General features: G+C 42.2%; 2 protein-coding genes across 4 annotated transcripts in view; both read right to left on the minus strand.

The window, feature by feature from the left end:
• myo3b (myosin IIIB) overlaps nucleotides 1-1,013 on the minus strand; it is a 46,373-nt gene extending 45,360 nt beyond the window's left edge. For all 3 annotated transcript variants that reach the window (XM_088382300.1, XM_088382301.1, XM_088382298.1), the window contains exons 1-3: nucleotides 939-1,013; nucleotides 813-849; nucleotides 684-720 (exon numbers count right to left, since the gene is read on the minus strand). In XM_088382300.1, coding sequence (XP_088238426.1) covers nucleotides 684-720; nucleotides 813-819 — 44 coding nt within the window. In that variant the 5' untranslated portion in view covers nucleotides 820-849; nucleotides 939-1,013. The remainder of the gene's footprint in view (nucleotides 1-683; nucleotides 721-812; nucleotides 850-938) is intronic.
• A 282-nt stretch (nucleotides 1,014-1,295) lies between these two features.
• On the minus strand, nucleotides 1,296-21,486 carry ubr3 (ubiquitin protein ligase E3 component n-recognin 3). The gene is made up of 40 exons (XM_088382296.1): nucleotides 20,991-21,486; nucleotides 20,120-20,259; nucleotides 19,724-19,876; nucleotides 19,489-19,629; nucleotides 19,324-19,364; nucleotides 19,003-19,069; nucleotides 18,807-18,937; nucleotides 18,511-18,739; nucleotides 18,255-18,434; nucleotides 17,823-17,956; nucleotides 17,663-17,749; nucleotides 17,514-17,579; nucleotides 17,318-17,407; nucleotides 17,094-17,222; nucleotides 16,965-17,017; nucleotides 16,755-16,888; nucleotides 16,518-16,605; nucleotides 16,306-16,445; nucleotides 16,006-16,102; nucleotides 15,228-15,369; nucleotides 15,028-15,132; nucleotides 14,778-14,948; nucleotides 14,668-14,700; nucleotides 13,468-13,913; nucleotides 12,688-12,776; nucleotides 11,489-11,638; nucleotides 11,250-11,383; nucleotides 10,956-11,066; nucleotides 10,569-10,769; nucleotides 10,359-10,495; nucleotides 9,834-9,919; nucleotides 8,259-8,364; nucleotides 7,090-7,190; nucleotides 6,240-6,364; nucleotides 4,699-4,803; nucleotides 4,430-4,555; nucleotides 4,114-4,293; nucleotides 3,805-4,014; nucleotides 3,586-3,725; nucleotides 1,296-3,077 (listed from the first exon to the last, which is right to left on the minus strand). Exons 1-40 carry the CDS (start codon nucleotides 21,422-21,424, stop codon nucleotides 2,960-2,962), a joined length of 5,550 nt encoding a protein of 1,849 aa, XP_088238422.1. The 5' UTR covers nucleotides 21,425-21,486; the 3' UTR covers nucleotides 1,296-2,959.
• Nucleotides 21,487-21,577: the final 91 nt, after the last annotated feature.

Genomic DNA, 21,577 nt, shown 5'->3' on the forward strand with positions numbered 1-21,577 from the left:
ATATGGAAGTGATGTAAAGTAAAACAAAGGACAAAAATTGTTATTAAAAATATAGTGGATGCATTTGGAATACTGTCTGTCAATCTAGCATATTTATTGCAGCATCTTGTCAGTGAGGCACAAGGGCTTCCTCTAGTGGTACGCAAGATAATCACTGCCTAAATAGAGTTCAGTTCAAAATGTTTGCATTTAATCTTTACAACTGTGTTTCAAACAATTATTTAGCGATTTTTTTTGTTTAACTTTTAAGTAGAATACATTTTTGGAGTTTCTGATATTCTTTTGAGGAATAAAAGCTGTCTTGTTTTGATTATCACTAAGGGCCTACAACTTTTAAGTAGAATACATTTTTGGAGTTTCTGATATTCTTTTAAGGAATAAAAGCTGTCTTGTTTTGATTATCACTAAGGGCCTACTACGTTGCTGTATTTTAAAATTAGTCGTAATGTTGGAAATTGGTGGTAGCGTTCTTGGTATAAAGTTAAAGAAGCATTGTACTGTACAGTCCACCTATTTATATCCTGTCTACTTCCAATCTCATCGTAAATGATTTCAACAGTCAGTAAACAATGCAAAAAATGTCTCAGCATGGAAATTTAAGTTCTAGCATAATCACAAGCGCTTCAAAAATTCTTTTGGATTTTCTTATTATGCTGCAGACAAAAGAAGCTTTAAATTCTTACCCTTGGTTGTTTGCTGCCTCATTTCCATTTCTCGGCTCTGTAAAAAAAAAAAAAAAAAAAAAAAAAAAAAGACACACACAAGTCTCAGTTACTTGTATGCGCGGTTACAAAAAAAAAAAAAAGTCTTACCATCCATAGCGACATATCCAAAGTAATTTCTCTTCACCTAGTCGGCCAGTTTAATAATTAATAATGAGCTTATGGACACCTGAGTCGAGCTTGAATCTGCACGGGCGAAGACATCGGTCCACTCACCTGAGCAGGAAGCAAAAACAAACAAGGAATGGCCCCAGAATTGCTGACCTCAGCGCTGCTTTTCCTCAGGTAACATTCCTTTCCTCTCCTTTGGTCCAGTTGGCTGAAATCACAAATTAAGTGTGGCTCTTGTTTGTTGCGCACAAGGCCTCTGTTGTTTACCACAGCTCAATTCAATCTTCCAGAAAATGCACAAGTCACATGGTAGAGGAATTTGTTTGAGGCAAAAAACACACACACACACACACAAATAAACACACACACGAACAATGGAATGGAGTAACTAATTATTCAAATCGGTCATTCTGCTTGAAGAAAACCTAACACCACCAGAAAGTGAAACCAAAGGACACAAAGTCGTGTGCTTATATTTTATTCACATATATTACATGTTGCATTTAATGTCCAAGTTGTACTTTCTGGCCAAAATCAGAAAGTTTGATTCTGCACCTACAGTAATGTACTGTATTGTCTCTTCAATCATACACACGAGAGCTTTCCATCACAATTTACACTCATTGACTATTTGCTGGCGGCCATTTACAAAGTGGGTACTGCAAACGTGATGACAAAGTGAAACGTGGTAAACATAAAAGCAGCATGCGTGACTTCTGCAAGTTTAACTTTTTTTTAATTCAAGTGTCAACTTAAACCAAAGAAAAAAAAATAACGGCAGCACGTTTGACGCCAGTAATACCGGCGCTTACTTTATCCTCACTCTGATCAAAACGTCTCACAGGCACGACTGGATGAACTTACTCTACTCCAAAAAAAGAAAAATGATTGAAAAGAAGCTAAGACACTTCAAGAATAGCGGCTCAAAAGATGCCATGCACAGTGTAAAGTGATGAGTCTCCCAATTTTTTTTTTAAAAAAAAAAGTCAAAATATAATGTTGGAATGAAACTACAAATCACAGCTAGGTGACATCTTTTCCGATTGACTTGATTTACAATGTTCTGGCTTATTTGGTAGAATTTTTAGTCACAGCTTTCAGTAAGTAAACAACTCGAACTGAAGTTGTTAAACTGTCTTTTATGTCAATTCATGGTTTGCCCTCGTTTTAGCATACGTTTTTTGGTATAATAAATCTGACATTGTTGATTGTTTATTCTTTGTTAAAAAATACACGGGAAGAGGACCATGAGAAAAAATATTAAACTGCAAAACTATTGCGGGGCAAAAAAAACAACAACAAAGCGCAATTATATGGTTTTGTTGAGCTTATTCTCCACACGTAACCAGAAAAAAAGAAGAGCTCAGGCAAGACTTCAGTGAGTGTAATAACGTGGCCGCGTGCGAGTCTTAACCAACATTCCCAGCGACCCAAGTAAAACCTCAATGCGCAACCTTCACAAAAAAGTTAAAATTACTTGAACAATGAGCAGCAGCATTTATTTAAATATCTAAAACTTTCAACAGCCAAAAAAAAAAAAAAAAAAGAAAATTCCTGAGGATGGATTGCAACTAGACCCACAAAAAGAGGTTTTTTTTGCTCTTTTGCAAAAAAACGCCATGGTGTGTTGATGTCATAGAGTAATAATGCGTCTGCACCCGTCAGGAGCTTGAAACCCATACCAGAACTGGGATTAAAAAGGGATATTCATTAACATCATCAGAAACGGTGCATTATTGCAAAGATAATCATCATATATAAGTTTATATCGTATATCCAAATAAATACCAAAGCCTTCTACAGCCTACTCCAAACAACTCTGGGAAAAGTTGTGCTTTTTTTTTTTGTTTGAATTTCATGTGTCCAAATTATTTTTTTCCCCTCTGTTGATAACGACATGATAAAATAATGAAACCCACACACGTGTTAATCCTTCGGGCTCGTGATTGTACGCCAAACTTCACGCAAACTGAGGTCATGGCACCGACACTAGTGGAAGATTTTGAGTGGAGTCAAACATGGCAGACACTCGGGCAAAAAAAAAAAAAAAAAAAAAGACACAAATTGCAAATAGACTTCTTCTTTGTGACGGGCTGCAGTTTTAAAGTGGGGGTGGGTTGTTTTGTTTAGAGTCCATTATAGTGAGGCCCCCAACGCTTATTGATGTGATCAAAGGTGTGTGAAACCCACTGTTGCTCCAACACTCGATATCGCTCTTCACACAAAAAGAGAGGTTTTCCACGGCTGAGAGAAAGAAAATAGGGAGGGAAGACAAGGGTGAGCTCTGGAGGGACTGAAGTATATATATACATATTTTTTTTAAACTATTTAAATCTAACAGATTTAACCCATTGGACTGAACGAAAACACCACTAATTTGTTTAAGCCCCCCTAAATATATGCAAATGTATTTTTATTTGGGGCTCGGACAGCACCGACATCAGCATTTTCTTTAGGTCATCCGGTAAGTTGATAGCCTTATTTTTTAACGTATTACACATTCCCAATAAAAAAATGATAACATTTCATTGTTAGCAATACGCTATTATTATTATTATTACGCTAGTATTATACTGCCCCCTTGTGGCATGCCACTGGGCACCGAAGCATGAAATAATATCTGCAAACTTGTTGTTTTTCTTACGGGGTAGGAACAAATTGGAATTTTCATTTATTTCAATAAGGACGCGGTGCAAGCCTTCATTTCAATCTCCATTCTAAGCTAACTGTCAGCAGTGTGTGTGGGCAGTACCGTAAATCCCGATCCTCCTCTCCGTGGGCATCGAGGTAAACGGAACCCCAGAGACAAAAGCGATGTCCACGGATGATGATGATAACCGAGGCGTTAATCAGTAGAAAGATACCCGTAGCAGCGCCACAGTGTTGGGAGTGCTACGCAACGAGAAGCATTGTGTCAACACCGACGACGTGGAGCTGCCATTTCAAAAGGGGTAACGCTCGAGTGACTCACCAAAACACATTCACAGATACCCTGCTGCTTGCAGCAAACCCCTTTGAGACAAACAAAGGCGCCGCAGACAAGGCAGAGCGCGGGGTCCTTTGGCACCTTTTTACAAACAGTGCAGGCTTTCCTGTGGTAGTACTGGAAGATGATATTGTAGTTGTCAGGCAGCTGGAGGAGGCGGGGCGGTGCCCACTGAGGATCCTGAACTAGCAAGGTCTTCACATGAGACAAATGAGAGAAAACATTTAGCTGGCCCCACATTTTGCACAAGCATTTGTTTTCCTTCTAGGTTGACAGAAGTCCAAGGTTGCTTACCAGCGCTTGCTCTGCCTGCACCTGAGGGAGCCTTTTGACCTCACCACACCACTGCGTGACCAAGTCGAAAGCGCCGACCGCCCACTCCAAACACGAGGCACTGTTCACAGGATTTGAAGCCACGGAGGCTGCAGGTGTGAGCCCCAAGCACATGGCCAGGGACGAGAACTCTTCCTGCTCCTGGGAATGTCAATAGAATAGAGTCAGAAAAAAAGTATGACAATGAAATTTCTGGTGTTTTGACCACACAATAATCTCATCACTGTTGATTACAACTAATTTAGGAAAAAAAATGGCGTCACTAAGGACTAGTCACCAAGCAGCCAGTGAGGTTGTCCCCGTAAAGATGATGCTGCAGAAGGCAGGCGAGGCGAAGGAAGGGCAGGCAGTACTGCTGGAGGCTGAACTCCACAGACTGCGGGGACCACACGCTGGAGCTAAGCTGCAGAGGGGACGGACGGCGACAGTCGATCAATAACCAGATGACAGCTTAATGATAATATAGCTTGATAAATATCTCGGAGTGAGATATTTGTCGAATCACTGTAATGTATTGTTTGGCGGGAAATGCGTGCAGGAACTCACCATGATGTCTTCCGTGTTGGCTGCATAAAGACTGTCGCATTTGGACAACTCGCTGATAACGTGACCGAGCAGCGCCTCAAAAGATGTGTCTGCATTTGCACGGGCCTAAAAAAAACAAAAAACATCAATGAAATCTTGATCTTATCAACACACAGCTTCGACTGCTTGGAAGAAATAAATCAATAATGTGAATCTAATCTACAAAATTAGCAAATTCCTCCTAATAGTTGTACTATGTTCATCTTGTTTTCAATTGTCAATTATTTTACTGGTTCTTTTATCACAAACAAATTATTTAGGTTTCATTACATACACGTAATGAAACCTAAATAATTTGTTTGTGATAAAAGAACCAGTAAAATAATAAGCAAATTCTTCTTTGACAACGTTCACTTATAGCGGATTGACTAAATATAAAGAAAAGAATTCTTCTATAGGAATGGACTAACTTGAAAGTACTAAAACGTGATGGAAACCACGACAGTGTCTACTTGATTCATTTCTCAAATGACTCCTTCAATAGGCGAGTCATTATACTGTGACGGATCTGGACAAAGCTTGCATGGCGGCCTTAAGTGTTCTCACACCTAATGGGGCGTAAAGCCAGAAAAAAGAAAAAAAAAAAAAATTCAAACTTGTTACGCTAACCTGACGTCCACTGTGACAATTCAACTGCATTTACATCATGCTTAGTGTAAGATGTCAACGACTGTCCACAACAGTACTGAATGTGTGTTTCAAAATAAAATTCGTATTACTGGGCAGGTTGGTTTGTACAAAGCAGGGGTGTCAAACTCATTTTTTTCACGGGCTGCATTGTAGTCGTAGCTTCTTTCGGAGGGCCATTATGACTGTCAACCCAAATAAATGTATGAGCACCTCATATTATATGCAGTAAAAGCTACAAAACAAACTGACAAATAACTCGTTTTCAAATCAGACGAGTAAAAACTGGTCAAATATTTTTTAAAAAAAGATATTAAAAGTGAAAACAATTTGCAATTCTAGTAATGACACAAATTTGAAGCACAATTTGTCTTCGCGGGCCACATAAAATGATGTGGCAGGCCGTATCTGGCCCCCGGGCCTTGAGTTTGACACCTGTGGTATAAAGGAAGCGCTGCAATCATTCATCACGCGCAAGGTAAAAGAATATAAAACAGAAGTCTTATCGCATCGGATGTCCTTTGTTCAAGATTTATACAAGCCAGTCCGAGCCTTGTCTACGTCATTTGCGTGATTGTTTAGTAGTGAGATTCCAAACGTAGATCAAAGACACATGCAAAGTTCGCTTTTGACATTCGAGCCAGCCGCTCACCAATTCCAATTTAATTGGGTGAAGACAAATAGTCAATTAATGCAACACTCTCCAGCAGTCACGCTGTTCAAGATAATGAAGATCGATATCGTCGCCTGTGGAAAGCGCATAAATGAAACGGAAAAGGGCTTCATTCGTCATAAACAATGATTTACGGACATGGTGCCTGCGAGCGCATGCAGAGCACAAAAACAAAAGAGATCATTTATGGCTGGCCTTTGACCTTTTTGGCTGCGCCAGTTGAACACCAGGCCTGGCTTTCTTCCGGCCTCAGCTTGGTTGAGAGCGCCGCCAGCGCCTGGATGAACTGCAGGTTGTAGAGCATCTTCACCACACAGGTAAAATGTTCTGCAGGGGGCGAGAGAGTTAAATAAAACATGACAAGGCGCATATACAAAATTGGGGTTTGGTTATGAAATACCAACAAGATATAACAACACTGATGTATAATAAAAGTACAGATTATGAGCCCATTATGTTTTTCGCTTCCTGATTAGCTCATTGTCATGTAATCGGATCATTTATTGTGTTTGTTAGTCATTCAATTGCAAATCATTACACTCCCCCCGCGAGGTGTAGGTAATTTTACAGACGAACTCCATCTTGAATAATCCCGATTTCTATGTAGCGAGCGTCTGCCTTGTCCTTGAAAGCAGTCAATCAAATTGAGGCAGTAATAAAATGAGTCATTAAACATGAGTGCAGCTTGACAGCGAGCTCTTTAGGTGGCCGATGAAGGAGATACTGCGACAAGCTTGAGAAGAAGGACACGCCGACCCAAAATCACCCTTGAAAAGCATTTTTTTCCCTCTGTACTTGTGTTTGCTTTAGTCCTTCACTAAATATTGAAAAACTCGCTTATCTGCTGTTTTTGTGCTCAAGCTAAAACACAATCACCTTCTATTTGCATATTTGCCCCAAGCGACTATGTTGGAATTGAGGGAAGGAGCTTCATTTGGTCAGGTTGAATGTAAAACAACATTATTGCCATCTTGTGGCATCTATTGGCAATCGCGAGTCTTTTTGGTGTGCAATTAACCTTAAAAAAAAAAGGACAAAATCAGAACGCGTACCTTTTCGCAGGGGCTGCGGCATCGTGAGCACAAAGATAATCAGCAGGGATGGAACATCTCGAAACAGCATGGGTACTTCAGGTCTTTCCTCATCAAAACCACTGCAAAACAAAATGTTGTCATGTTTCTTTTTCCCCCCAGCATTAAAGATGAGTTTTTATTTTTTTTCTTGACAAAAAAAAGTCATCAAACAAAAGTGTTTGCGTAATGCATTCCTTGTACAGTTTTGTTGTGTGCCATTTCCAATTAAGCGTTGGTTTTTTCCTGTTGACAATTAAACTCTGCACTCTTGAGAGGCCTCGGGAGATTTGAATGAGAGGGACTGCACTTAAGGTATAATACCCTCCATTACCACAGCACTCAGCGGTTAATTCCACAGTGCATTGATGGAAAGCCTTTATGGATGCAGCTCTCGAGCACGGTGCACAGTATGTGTTTTTTTTCTTCCTCGATTCTTTCCTCTCCCACTGATCACATAAAAAGGGCTAAAATGCATCTCTCTCTCTCTGTCCTATTTAGCAAGCCTGGTTCATCTCGGGGCCCCCCTCGGGGCGTCAATGACACAGCTCGCCCCCGAAACCTCGACAAAGTATTTTTAAGCGGCAAATGGCCCCTGTGAGAATACGGCGTGCCTGCGAGCAATTTTAGCATAACAAGTGTGAAAGCAGCATGAGGGGAGGAGCAGCTCTCGCTTCGCAACATCTTTTGTGAACATGATAATAATGCACTGCCGCACATCTGTGACTAAAGACGGAAAAGATAGCAAGACAGGGTCTTGTGTTTTTTTTTTTTTTTTTTTTTTGCTTAGTGCATTACAGAACGAGGGCACAATTGGGGTCTGTGCTGAAGTGCTGTGCTGGTGGAGAACACGCAGCAGCGGCGCACTGAATTAGACGGGGGTCGTTTCGCTCTCTGTGGAGTGCCCGGTAATTTGCCAGATGTAGCAATTATAGCGGTAGCTATGGAAACCCTACATGGTCCATTTTCTGTATTTAGCTTCTCTTTTGTGCGACGGAAAATCTGTTGGGGGCAGGAGAGCTGGTGTTTTAAGAAAGGTCCTTTGATTGCTTGATGATGTCAGGGAGCAATGTAGCAGGGAGGGAAGAGGCAGTGATTTGCTTTTCTTCGCCCCCCCCGAAAAATCTTTTTTAGAAAAGAACATTGCGCACTCTGTCTCTCTGCTTTGTGTCAGTTGAGTCAGTTTCGTCCAGGGGTTGTAAGGTGAATCAATGCTGTACAGACGCATGTGCATGGCTAACACATGAAACAGCTGATCTGAAATAGAAAAAGAAACAGCGTTATTTTTACCTCGTCAAAAATATTTCCTAAATTGTGTTCACGTGGCTCAGAATAACAAAACTAATTTATGACAGTCATGTAGCAGAGAGCAGGGAGCCTAATTTGTCATTATGTGAAGCTAGTAAATTGAACTAGCAGTTATAATAAAAAAAAGTACAAGTCGGTTTGAAAACAAGTCCATTACTCTGAGTTTTATAAGTAATTTATCAGGTGCACAACTCATGGCCTATGTTTTTTATGCCTTTCACAAGAAAGTATGTGACTAGACTGCAGAAAAGTGCTTTGCAATACAGTCGGACTTTTGAAGAGGCCCAATAATTGGAGCAACACTGCCCCCTACAGGAGCATTTAGGCACAGCTAAAGAAACTACACGTTCTTTCCCCCCTCTCATGTCAAGAATTAAATTGATACTCAAAATTGGAAAAGCAATGTTTTGTGGTGCATGAAATCAAGAAGACTGCAATTTTCAGATTAAATCAAACAAACAAAAAGCATACAAGAGCATCGTTGCACATCAATAAAGCTGTTAACTTGAATGACCTGCACTTTCTACATTGGCTACAAGGCATCATTGGAGCGTACCAGCCGTTCACCTGCAAATCAGTTCCATCAAGAAGAGGGAAGTGAACACTAATGCATAGCAAGTGAGGGAATTTATCTGCTTGGTTAATGTCGCTCAGAGCCTCAGACGGCTCCACGGTGAAGCTCCTTGCAGCCACTCGGGGACGACAGGCCATTTGTCTGCGGGAGCCTCAACTTTGACAGGTTCATTTCCAAACTAAAAATAGTGAGTGTGTGTGTGTGTGTGTGTGTGTGTGTGTGTGTGTGTGTGTGTGTGTGTGTGTGTGTGTGTGTGTGCCTTTCATCTGCCCGCATCACCTGCAACGTCCACACATTTATCTACGCGTTCATTCACAATTGATTGAAGTTCCAGATTTAAGTCATGACTATGTATGGTTGTAGTGATAGCCCAGCTCTTTTTTTTTTTTTTAAAGATTCAGCCCGAGATCACTTCTACCTTCTATGTTAGATGCTTTTTGTCAACCATGACACCTGGGCCATCAGTAGTAAGATAGCATCTATCGTTGTTTGGGTTCTTTTTATGGCTCGGGAATGACACGGATGGATGAGTTGGAGCTTGCAATCTGACAATTTGTAATAGAGGAGTAAATGTACACTCATAGAATTCAGAATTTTATCCCAGGAAAATAGTCTGGTCTGACTTCCTCTGATTTATTCAAACGGGAATTACTTGCCACCCTCCAACCAATCATAACTAATCAATATTAAGTAGGTAGCATGTCAGAAGAATGTACAGAAATTGATTTGATTGTATATATTTCCTACGACCATTATTTTTTCATTTCAATGGGAAGCCAACATGTAAAACTTCATCCTGCATGTCATTCTAATAAAATGGAAGACGGTGTGACTAAATACTTACTGAGACAAGAGCGCTTGGCGGACGCACTGGCACCACCGCTACACAAGTTGCCTCCCCGGTACACCAGTTCTAATTCCAGGTTGGTCCTGCGGAGGCACAATTTAAAAAAATTGCATATATACTCAACCTTTAACAGTCCATACAGAGCATCGATGGGTGCTACAAAAATAAACGTCATCCGTCTTCCACGAGCCATTTCTATGGGCCACCAAAGTGGGGGCCAATTCTTGAGTTTCCTAAGAGAGTGTGTGTGTGTGTGTGTGTGGGGGGGCAATTTCAGATAGATAATGCAGCCACAACAGAGCTCCATCTGGCTTTTGCTGATAAGAGCACCCTTGTGACAGAGGAATTTTCCCCTCTTCAGGCAATTTGCGCTGTTCATTGAACTTCAGAGAGTCAGGGTGAAGGGCTGAGGGGAAATCGTAGCAGTAGGTGAGCAAAAGGTTTTGGAATACAACAGGGTACCTAAGGCCATTCAAAAAGTCTTACGTCGTGTAGGTCACAGGAGTCCAATGTGACTCTTACCTTGCCAAGGAGTACATGAAGAGGAAATCATTGTCAGGGGATCCAGGGTTCTTGCCATAGTCCATGTACTTCTTCTGGGTAGTGTTCTTAATATCTTTGATGACCAACTCCATCTCTTTACTCAAGTTGGACTCCATCTAGGGATGAATTGGAATTAGCACAACAACACCATTAGCTGTTCAAGGTCAACCACGTGTGTATATTACTTACTGGGAAAAGGCCTAATTTGTCTTGAAGAGCTTCCACTTCCTTTATTAGCACACTGGTCTTTTTGTTTGTGGGAGTGTGCCACGCGCCGGCCTCGGAGCTTCGTCCTGGTCGACACGGAAGGACGCTGTTGGCGAATTGACGACAGAGCGGGCAGGTGAACTCGCCCTTGTCGACAGAGAATCCTTGTAGGACCTGATCATTCTAAAAAAGGAAAAAAAATGAATGACCTAGCTGCAAATCAAGCGTTCATTAAAAGTCATGGCTTTGCTATCTAATCGATGGCATGATTAATGATGCTAAATACAAATCGATTCTGTTCCCATCAATCAGCTAAACAAATGGACATATATCATCATCACGTTATAAGGACGAGCACGTTGACTTTACCCTCAAAGATTCCATGTATGACTTGTGGCAATCGATATGCAAAGTGTGTCCGCAGGTCTGCACGTAGACGCCCCCGTCCCAACCGATGGACACCGACTGCAGGCAGGAGCTCTGCAGCATCGAAAGGGGGGAGGAAAAAAAAGATCACATCCATCAACCTGATGAACGTCAGTCATATTAATAACTTCAAAAATAAAACTAATGCATGCTCGAAATTGAGTTTGACTCTAAAAGCATTGCGAGTGCTTTTTCGACTATTTCCTCCTCGTCTGGCTTATTTTCAGGGTCACCTACATCCTTGAAGAACCGCTGTAAGAGGGAAAGTCGGACGTCATGAGCCACAGCACACGTGTCGGCGGAGTAAATGTGCTCTTCGTCACTGGTGGGGAGATTCTTTGCCTCTGCGTTCTTGCAGCGATGTCCGAGCACTAAAACACATTTTCCGAAGGCTTATTAATTATGTTTTGGACAATTCAAAATGTTGACTCAACTTTATACTGGGAGGAAATTGTTGTAAAAATATGCAGCTGTACCCGACGAGGCCTGCAGGAGAACAACGAGGCCAGTGGGTCTGTCTTCGGTGGAAGGTCCACTCTGTCCACAGATCACACAGTCATAAAGAACTTCGGACTCCAACACCTCAGACGTTCCCAGGTCCATGGCTGCCTCCGTTTCTGGTGATTCTGGCACAAATCAAATTATTCAAAGAATAAATATCATACAATAGGCATATTTGTGCTTCAGCTCACAATGGTGATCTTCATCTTTACCTTTCTGCACTCACTGAATGTCCCCCGATGCAACAAATAATTACTCCATTATAAACATATTTTACCTGACTGGACATTCGATTTTCTAAATGAGGTTTAAATGTTAAGAACTATGTTTACCGGTAAATATTGAGCATAAATGTCACCTTGTGTTGATTTATGACTCTTGGGGAGAATAGAAGTTAGCAAAAGGTCACTGTGGCAGCTTTTTGCCGCAGGCTGCCTCAGTGCTTGTGCTCGCACGCTGAAGGTGAAATGACAAGGCAACACAAATTGTATTTTTCCAGCATCAAGGCTGCGTAACCTCCAGAGTGTACAAGTGTTGTTTGTGCAATAGATTGAATACGTCTCAATATTGAGCTTGTTCAAAGCGCTTGTGTGGTTAATGGAATTACTATTCGGTTCTGTAGTTGGCCGACCCGCCTTCAACTTGAAGGCTGCAAAAGTTGAAGGCTGCAATGCACCAAAGTGTTCAGATAACCGAACATTAGAGAAAAAACCAAAAAAAAAAAAAAAAAAAAAGGCTTAATAAACCTGAATCACTTATACTATGCAAAAATAATGCCCACTGAAATGTTGTATTGTATTCATTTGGGCGACACGTTGTTGCAAGGACGCAGCACAGTGGGCTTCAAATAAAATCACAGCTCAGCAGGAAGTGTGTACACAGAGGTCACAATAGTCCGCCGTCTAGTCGCGGCAGTCATTCTTCATTCACTAAACATACTGTGTCAGAGGGGTCCCTGGGAGTCCAGCCCACTATTAGCACAAACATCCCCTGTGCCCTCCACCGCCAGCCTCCCATGACAGAATTCAATTCTCCGTTTGGGCTAACAGGCCACAAGCTCACCCTCACCTAAGAACATCTCTAGAGGCCCCAGTGTTGCAACTCTAAGGTAATAATGTGTTTAGAAAGGTCTTGTATACATCATTTATGGGGACCTGTCAGAAATCTTTCTTACCAACATCCATAGCTGTCTCCATGAAACTCTTCTGTCTGGAGGCAAATTCGGCAAGCAGCTTCTGTTGCCTCTCTCGAGCCCTCTGACGCCTGAGAAGAAAATATTAGGAACTAATGCATTGCTCTTATGTGCAAAGTAATGCAAGAAGTTCAAAAAGCACATCAGCAGAAGGTCTCCAAAGTATCAAATTGACACTTTGAGGACACGCATTTTGTCAAACTAATGATTGCGTGCGGATGTGGTTGTTTTGAAAGTGCTCTAGAAATAAAGTTGAGATGGATTAAGAACCAGGCTGTGAACTCCCAAGCTTACTTGAAATTAAGTCTCTCATTTGGGGACATAAAAACCACTGACAGCTCAATCACTTTCCCTGATGGCTTAATGAGTGGCTCCTCATTTTCACTTGGGGATTAATGCGCTGCTACCTGATGGTTGTCAAGGGAGAAGGAGAGAAAAAAAAAAACTCCAGGACATGTTAAATGAAGAGCATATGTATTTTACAAGTCTTCATCATTATTGGGGAAACTAAATTCATGGAATTTGTATCAGTGTTGGATACGGTGCATATTTCACAATATAAATACATCAAGTGACTTAATGGACCTGATTTTTGTTTTTATAGTACATAACTATTCTGCAAAGCCACTTGATTATAGTCTCAAATAGTCCCTTCTCCCTCTGGGGAGAGCCAAGTGAAGGCCGATAAAGTGCAGTGTTGAATAAATAGCAAATCACATTAATGGAAATCAATTTGAGGAGGTGGAGGAAAAACAGTGTTACCTTTCTTCTTTGTCCATGGCTTTCTTGTCTGTTGGACTGTTCTTTTTTGGTGGCACAGGAGGACACACCTTTCCGCAAATGTCTTGGATGCTCCGCTTGATTTGGCAGCTGCGCGTGGCCGCCTTGGTGAGGATCCGCTCGATGGCCGTAATGCCATCGCCGTGAGCGTGACGGCTGGTGTCCATATTATCTAACCAGGATTCCGACAGCGAGTTCTGCTTGGACGACAGCTTCTGGTGCAGCTTGACCAGGAGGGAGAGCATGCTCTCCCTTATCTCCAGGATCTCAGTCACCAGCTGCGGGGGCGTACCTGGCGGCACCCAGCGAGTGGACGAACTTTTGGGCCTGACGACCAGGCTGGCCTCCGAACTGCTGCGGTTGATGATCTCCTGGAACTTCCTTCGGCGCTCTGCTACCAGGCTGAACACCTGAGCTTCCCGCAGGTTCTGTTATGACAGGAATAGATATTGTTATTTTTTTACATTTTATTTATCCAATATTTATTTATTGATTTACTATTTATTTATTTATTTACTTATTTATTTGCTATTTATTTTTTATTGATTAATTTATTTGGAGAAACTACAACATTCCATTTTTGATAGAGATTGTATGGGACGATTTTTGAGATAAAACGTGCCCATCACAACACAAACTATACAAAGAGAGTAAAGACTACTTCCTATTCTACCTGCACTTGGATGCGCCGCTAAATCACCATCCCTTAGCCTGACAACGATAATAAACCAATGGACTGAGATGGATTGGAAGGATCCTAGTCAAATAGGTACATTGCACATAAAATGTCAAATTAAATAACCATTATAAAAACTCGGCCAACATTTCTTTATCAGCCTTGCTGATAGTGCTACAGACAGAGCCATTACCCGGGGAGTCATCGTGAAGTGCCCTACCCATCTGAAGGATTGCCACGACCCGACCTGACAAAAGGTCCCGCGCCGCACCGTTAAATAAACATACATCATATCCCCCGGACACGGCAACATCAATCAAACTGACATGCAGTTAAAAAGTGTTTACCCAAACCTGTATTACACACATAATTAGTTTCAGCAGGGGAACTGCTGAAGCATGGCGCCATACAAACACCAAAGCACACCCAGGAAGACCAAACACATTCGCAAAGATTTTTTTTTTTTTTTTTTTTTTTTAAATCAGCAAAAGGGTGCAAACCGCTACCTCTCTCCAATTGGCTGAAAGACGCCTGGAGTTCTGCGAAGTGAGGACATCACAGTGAACCAGGAGACTGAGATTGCGAGTTGTTTGACGGAAGCTGTTCAGTTCTTTACCTGGCCATAGGAAGTCGCTTCTGAGCTGGTGCTGGGCGGAGCCTCGCGCTTCACTTCGGGCGCCGTCTCGGGAACTCGAACTCTCACAAAGTTGATGACGTGGTGCAGGTTGGAGATGAGGTTGGTGCCGGGGAACCAACTGTCATGACAGTGTTCTTCAATGCAAGGCTCCTGAGAACATGAAAGAAAAAAAATACACATTTGGTCTGCGGGTTGACATTGAATTGCCATCAATGTTACTAACCCTTACCTCATCTTCTTTGTTATCTTGAACCTGATTGTCCAAGCCCAGCTCGATTAGGTAAAGCACCATGCACAGCACGTGTTCAGACATATTCTGATGATCCATCCATATCTTAAACAAAAATACAAAGGTACGTACCTGCTTTGTGAGAAATAATAGCTATGCAACATTGAAGTACCAACCGTCAAAAGGAGTAATGATCTTACCTTGTAAAGCAGAGTGAATATCACAATGTGCAGGGTCTTGCAGTGCAATAGTTTGATCAGGCCTTTGTAGCACGGGTGCAAGGGCGTCCTCTCCTTGTAAGGAGGCCATGGGTTGCCCGTGTGAATGCCTGACTGCTTTAAACTGGGTGGTGTAAATCCCACAGAGAAGGAGCGAGTTACTGACACAGCCATAACGATGTGTAAGCTATCAAAATATAGTGATAAACATGACAAATATTCATTGATAATAGATAAATGTTGGGAAGTGTAATATTTATAGTCATCCAATATTGTGTTGCCAAGCAGCAGCTCGCCCTCAAAAAAGTGACGACAAAATGCAATTAAGTATTGGCGATCCATCTGAACTTTCAATTACATCTCCACCCAAAGGAGAAGCATTATACAAAGGTTATCTTTCCCCAATCCAATTGCAAACATGGCGTTGGGTCGTAATGGTATTGCCATTTGTTCCAATAGCATGAAGAAGGTGAACGCCGAGGATTTGTCTTCACCGCAACTGACACATTTGTCTCAGGACCGCAACCAAACAAGGGAGATTCCCTCAATTCTATTACAATTTTGCCTGAAATATGGATTTTTCCCCGACAGCTTTTTAATTGGAAGCAATTCTAGTAGCCAATCGACCTGACCTTTCTTATCATGTCCCTCCATGAACACTAACAGATAGATGACCCGACAACACTGAAGAGGATAGCATGTGTTTGGTTTGCCAGAGAAGACAATCAAATTATTTGCGCAAATGTCAAGTTCAACTTACAATGCTGAATACCGGTCCATTGCGGATTGCACGTCGCGTCGGTACACAGTTCTGAGAACAACCATGATGGGGTCAAACTCATTCTCCCACACTTCAGCTGTTTGAGGGGGAAAAAAAGAAATGTGCCGTGTTTCCATTATTACTAATTCTGCTTATGCGAGTGGAGTACGACCGCCACCAAGTGGTCGGATGATAAAACTGCACATTGTTTCAATAGTAAATAGAATTTTAATCGACTGTGAAACATTGCACAGATTAATTATTTGATCATCATGACTTTACTTTAATAGTGCAGCCTACCTTTGGGCGTGTACATGCCCTGCTGCATGGAACCTCCGGGCTCAAACACCGGTGCTTTGAAATCGGCCACGGCAGAGAGCATCTCCTCAAAACTGCAGCTCCCTGGCACGATGCCACTCTTCGGATTGGGATTCTCGGGAATCTGAGAAAATGCGATTAAGGAACATCTTGTAAGTTTTCACGTGGCTTCTCTTGAAATTGATTGAAAGGATATAAGGTCCAACAGTGAGCTGTGGGTGCGATCATTCATACACAGCTGCGAGACCATCTCAGCCCGAAGGATCTCGTCGTCTGTCATCCCTGATGGCGAGAGTGAGGAGACGTGGCATTCAAACTCATGAAATCAACTGCGTCATCAGACTTTTCTTTCTCAGCAGCCATCAGAAGGTCATAATTTACCACGAGAGTGGCGCTGTCAGCATTGTGACATTCTTTGTTGGGCCACTTACCTAAATGAATGCGAAGGCTCGTCAGGATGACTAAGAAGGTCAAAGCGCCTTCCAGCATCGGTCTTTCCTGTTCAGAATCTAACACGGCGTTCTGATGCTGAGACGCCATAGTTAAAAGATCGACCACTTTGAACCTGTGGATGGCAACGATAATTCTTCTAACCATTATGCACTATGACAGAAGCAGAAAATGCGATGATTGGAACGCACCTCTCAAAAACACTGGAGATAAAGTAGTCAGGATCGAGTCTTGACGCGCAAACCTACAAAACAAGCGGATGAGAATCTACATGTGACATCACGCATATATGAGCAAAATGTCCGATGTTTACTCCCAACCTGTAGCAGATAGATGTCGGGGTCGATCATGGAGTTACAAAAGTGTGACTGCACGTAGGTCATAGCTTGTCCTTTAATCTGCAAGCCATTTCTGACCCACATGTTGCTGTGGATCTCTGACAGACATGCCTACAAGCAAAAGTTGCAAGTCATATTATTATGACTCATCCGAGGTCATCGACTCCTTGCAGAAACGGAAGAAGAAGACGCCAAGCATGCGCTACCTGAATCTGCAACGGATGCACCATGATCTTCATCAGCATCTCTTGGTCAGGGAGGAGGCTGTCCAGGTCCAGGCCTTGGCACTTCACAGCCTGGAAATTATTCAAATAAACCACTTATTACATTATGAGCCACTTATTACGCAAGCATAAAAATGTGAGGCTCAGCGGTCACGCATTCTGCTGCAGTTGAACATACCTTACTGAGGAACATGGCATAGTAGCGATGGAGTGGCAAGTGAAATGTCACTTGATTTGGCAAAGGCTGCAAGAGAAACACAAGTCGTGAGAAACCTGGAGAGAAAAACGCCCATCTGCCTTCCGAAAGCTGAGCCTTCTTAAACTTACCTCGTCGTTGAAGCTGATGGCATCGAACCAGATCTGAAGTGTCTCCAAACAGTAGCGTACCACAGTTTTAGTATACTCCTGAGTCTCCTGAGGACACACGTGTTCAATAAGTTCACCTTGGAGCGTCGAGTCCAAGTGTGACAACACGGCCAGAACTTACTTTGACTTTGCAGTGCGTCAAAAGTCCCCACATGGGTTGCGCGCAGGCCTCCAGCTCGGCCGCGAACGCCGCATAGTATGTCTGAGATTCAAATTCCACATGCTCGTTCAACTCCCGCTTATTCAGGTTCATTCCTGTCAAGGCAGAAAATTACAAAGTTTAAACAGAGGCCACCTGCTTGATTACATTTTTTTTGCATCTCGACCGTGTTGGCAGGAAACGGGCCTACGACGTTAGCAGCACGACCGAGGACATAACCCCAGCAAGAAGACACTCGAGAGTTATTTATAGCCCCGTGACTGCACATGGCAAGCGAGCGGCATAAAACACAATTCTAATTCGGTGACACGGGCTCAAGATGCGTCAGGGGTCACCAACAATCATTGCAACAAAACAAATGACACGTGTTGGAGGGTACAACTAAGGACTTACCTTGGAAAAAAGACACAAAGCTCATCCACAGCATCAACAAGGAATGGTCTTCAAGGAACTTTTTGGCAACACTTTGGTGTGATAAGATGTTGATAAAATCACTAACTAAGGGCCAGTATGTGTTATTCTTCAACAGAGCCTCGCTGCAGTTCACCACAACATGGCGACTGTTTTCTTCATCTGGAAAAAATAAAAGGAAGTATAATTCAAACCAATGAAGGCCCGAACATTGTGAGTTTTCAAATTGACTAGTTACCCTGAAGTTCACTTTTAATAAGGCAACTCTCCATCATGTAAAGGAGGACAGTGACCATGATGTCCAGCAGCTGACACTCCTCGGTCACATGACGAGCCAGTTCCTCGTTGCTGAACAATTGCACGCTGATATGTACAATACGGTTGGACATGGTGTCCGACTCGTGACTTTTCATCAGGGTTTTCATGATGAATGCGTAATGCTGAACAAATGTTTTGGTAAAAGTGATCTGCCCAAAACAAAAACAACATGAGTTACATTGCTTCAAAACAACGAGATGATAAATTGTTACTCACCTTGTAATCTTGATCCGGCAACATGTTCAGCAAGAAGGTGACCTTCTTCTGAGGAAACTCATATTTGATTGTCCAAAACAGGAGCTCCTCCAAAAAACATTTATGCTTCAAACATTCAATGATAGACAAGTCTGAGGGCGGGAAAAGACGCATAATAAGAAGAGCAGTTGACAAATATGAGTTTTCTTTATGTTACCTTTTGTACTGCTACTCAGCTTGACCCTCTTTCTCTTGCCGACAGATTGTCCAGCGTCTTGGTCCTCCTGCGAATGCGGGGGAAGAAAATACACGGAATAAAAATCTGTGCAATCTGATCATTTGGATAATTTGGAATAAATAATAAAAACTAAAAAAAACTTTACAGTGGAACCATTAAAGGCAAGTTTGATGGATAATAATGTTTACAAAAAATCCCTGCGCAGTTAATTGAGATTTTATTATAGCGACAATTTGACCCTTATGAAGATCAATTTAGATGAACCATTGTAACATTTGAAAACAGGATTTTTGTACAAACCTCTTTGCTCGACTCATCTGGGCTCCCCGGTGCTGCGGATCCTAAAAGTGAAAGTTGAGCATAGCTAGTTCATGAAGACTGTAAAGTCAATGACTCGAGAAATAATATTTGATATAAAAAGTCTGATAGGGAAAGGCAACAATGTGATGAAGGAGAAAATCTCACCCAGTAGAGCGTCCGCTCCTCCTTCCGCCCCGGCTTCACCTGTACTTTGGGCCTTGTCCTCCACAGACACCAAGCCAGAATTCCTCAACGCTGCCAAATACTTGTCGTAGTTCTTTTTAGCAAACAAATTGTCTGCTTGGCCTGAAGTAGCGGTGTCAAAAGAAAAGAGGACTTAGTCATCACCTGTGTAACGTGTTTGCTTTAATGTCATAGCAAAACCGCATCGAGCAGTTACCCATGCTCAACTCCTTGAATGTTTGCTGATTGGTCAAAATCTTGGTAAGTACAGTCCGCATTGCTCCGCCCATTTTGGTGAGCTCCTCCAGGAAGGAGATTTGAGGCTCCAGCTGCTGAAGAACCTTTTGTAGATCTCTCTCAGTTGAGCTGTCTGGTGCGGGGTAGATAAAAAAAAAAAAAAACACGAGGTATGACACTCAGCTCTTTGTAAACATGATACCGGATGTAAACAAGATCTTGCGCAATTTATCTATATCTGCATTTAATATGTAATAAGATACTAGAGCACAGCAATCATAGCTTGGTTCAGAACTCAGAGACTTCACTTCTGTTGCGTGACTGGGTCATATAAAATGTTTTATTTAACTAGTGATAACTAATAACTCGTCCTTACCTGCTTCTGTATAGCCATCCCTCAAATACTGTATGACAGACAGGATAAAGCGAGGGAGGACCAACTCTGACATCATCAGAAGATCTCTGGGAATCGACGGGATGTTTTCTCCTGTTCTCAACCGATGCCGTCTGCAAAACCTGTTTTTTTTTTTTAAAAAAAACAATGACATTCTGTTGCAAATGGATACCTTTGAGAGCAGCCAAAAATATGTGCCTCTCTTAAAGTCACTCTGAGACAAGTCTTAGGCATTTTTTGTCAATTCATTCACTGAAAAGTCAAATTCAAGATGTTTAGTTCCATTTTAAAAAGCAATATTCAAATGAAGAACATGTTGGATTTTGCCATAATGTCTGATCGGCCCCTAACAGTACAACATAACATTTTGATAGTTAATTAGTATATTTTTTAAATCTAAAAACTAACAATACAGATTTGATGCAATCGTTGTTTTACAATGAGGCAACATCATTCAACCATGCCTCCACAATTGGACGTTTTGTGTTTGTTAGTTCATCGGTTCTCCAATTATCCAACTATGTCTAAATAACCATATAACTATAAGCTAGAATGATTAAGTTCAAGTTGCTAAGTGATGTTCACCATGGATGGATTCTGTAATTGCCCATTCAATGCTAACTAACATTGTCTCGCCCATTACAGACAGGAAAAGGAAAAGCGAAACTGTAATAATCAATGTGGATTTGTCGTCATTAGAAATGAAGTATCTCACCAAATGACACAAAGGTTGTATTCGTAGGTGACGACATTTGAATAAGAACGAGAAGCTCCCTTCCAAAGAGCACCTGTCACTGGCTAGTTTAGCTTAGCATATTTTAGCTTAGCATGGCTAGTCGAAAACTTGGCTTACCCACTCTCGCGCATGACATTACTGTCTCCACAATCACAGGCCCCGCCAGCCTGGCTCCGGAACATGTTGAAGTCATGACTCGTATGGTCTCCGTTGTTGAAGCACTCGGCGCACAGTGACATGCAGGGGGAGATTCCACAGGTCCGGCATCGATACGCCACGAAATTGGCCGTCCAGACCAAGCCGCACAGGGTGGCGTTGTCATAAGAGCGGACGGTTTTGCAGAACTCCTCGAATGCTTCGCCTCCTGCAATTAGACATTTACACCAGTCAAGCGCTTCGGTGTCCGTGGCTGGTTTTTCGGGATTTAGCACGTCATCCAGGAGCTCGTGAATTTGTCGGAGCGCAGCGCTGTTGTCAGTCCGCTTTAAGTCTGCCTTCAGGTGGGCGGCAGTAGCTTTCTTATCCCGGCGTAACAGCGACGCCGCCATCATTCGCTGGCTTGTTGTCCACAAATTTATTTTTGTTGTCTTGCGTCCATGTTCTCGCGCGTTCTCGCGATACTTCTCGCCGTTAGTGTTCGTCGTTTTATTTTTTTATATAAAAGGGAACTGCAGCCTACGTATACACGTTCGAAAGAAAAAAGT

The sequence above is a fragment of the Syngnathus floridae genome, chromosome 8, assembly GCF_059516105.1.
Source record: "Syngnathus floridae isolate MCC-2025c chromosome 8, RoL_Sflo_1.0, whole genome shotgun sequence".
Lineage (NCBI taxonomy): Eukaryota > Metazoa > Chordata > Actinopteri > Syngnathiformes > Syngnathidae > Syngnathus > Syngnathus floridae.

What these genes read in the sequence shown, in the direction of transcription:
- ubr3 (XM_088382296.1), bottom strand. Translation starts at nt 21,424, where the DNA reads ATGATGGCGGCGTCGCTGTTACGCCGGGATAAGAAAGCTACTGCCGCC. An exon ending in ACAACCTCACTGGCTGCTTG is followed by an intron (nt 4,294 to 4,429) that starts GTGACTAGTCCT and finishes TGACATTCCCAG; the next exon opens with GAGCAGGAAGAGTTCTCGTC. An exon ending in GAGGAGGATCGGGATTTACG is followed by an intron (nt 3,078 to 3,585) that starts GTACTGCCCACA and finishes TCTTTCTCTCAG; the next exon opens with CCGTGGAAAACCTCTCTTTT.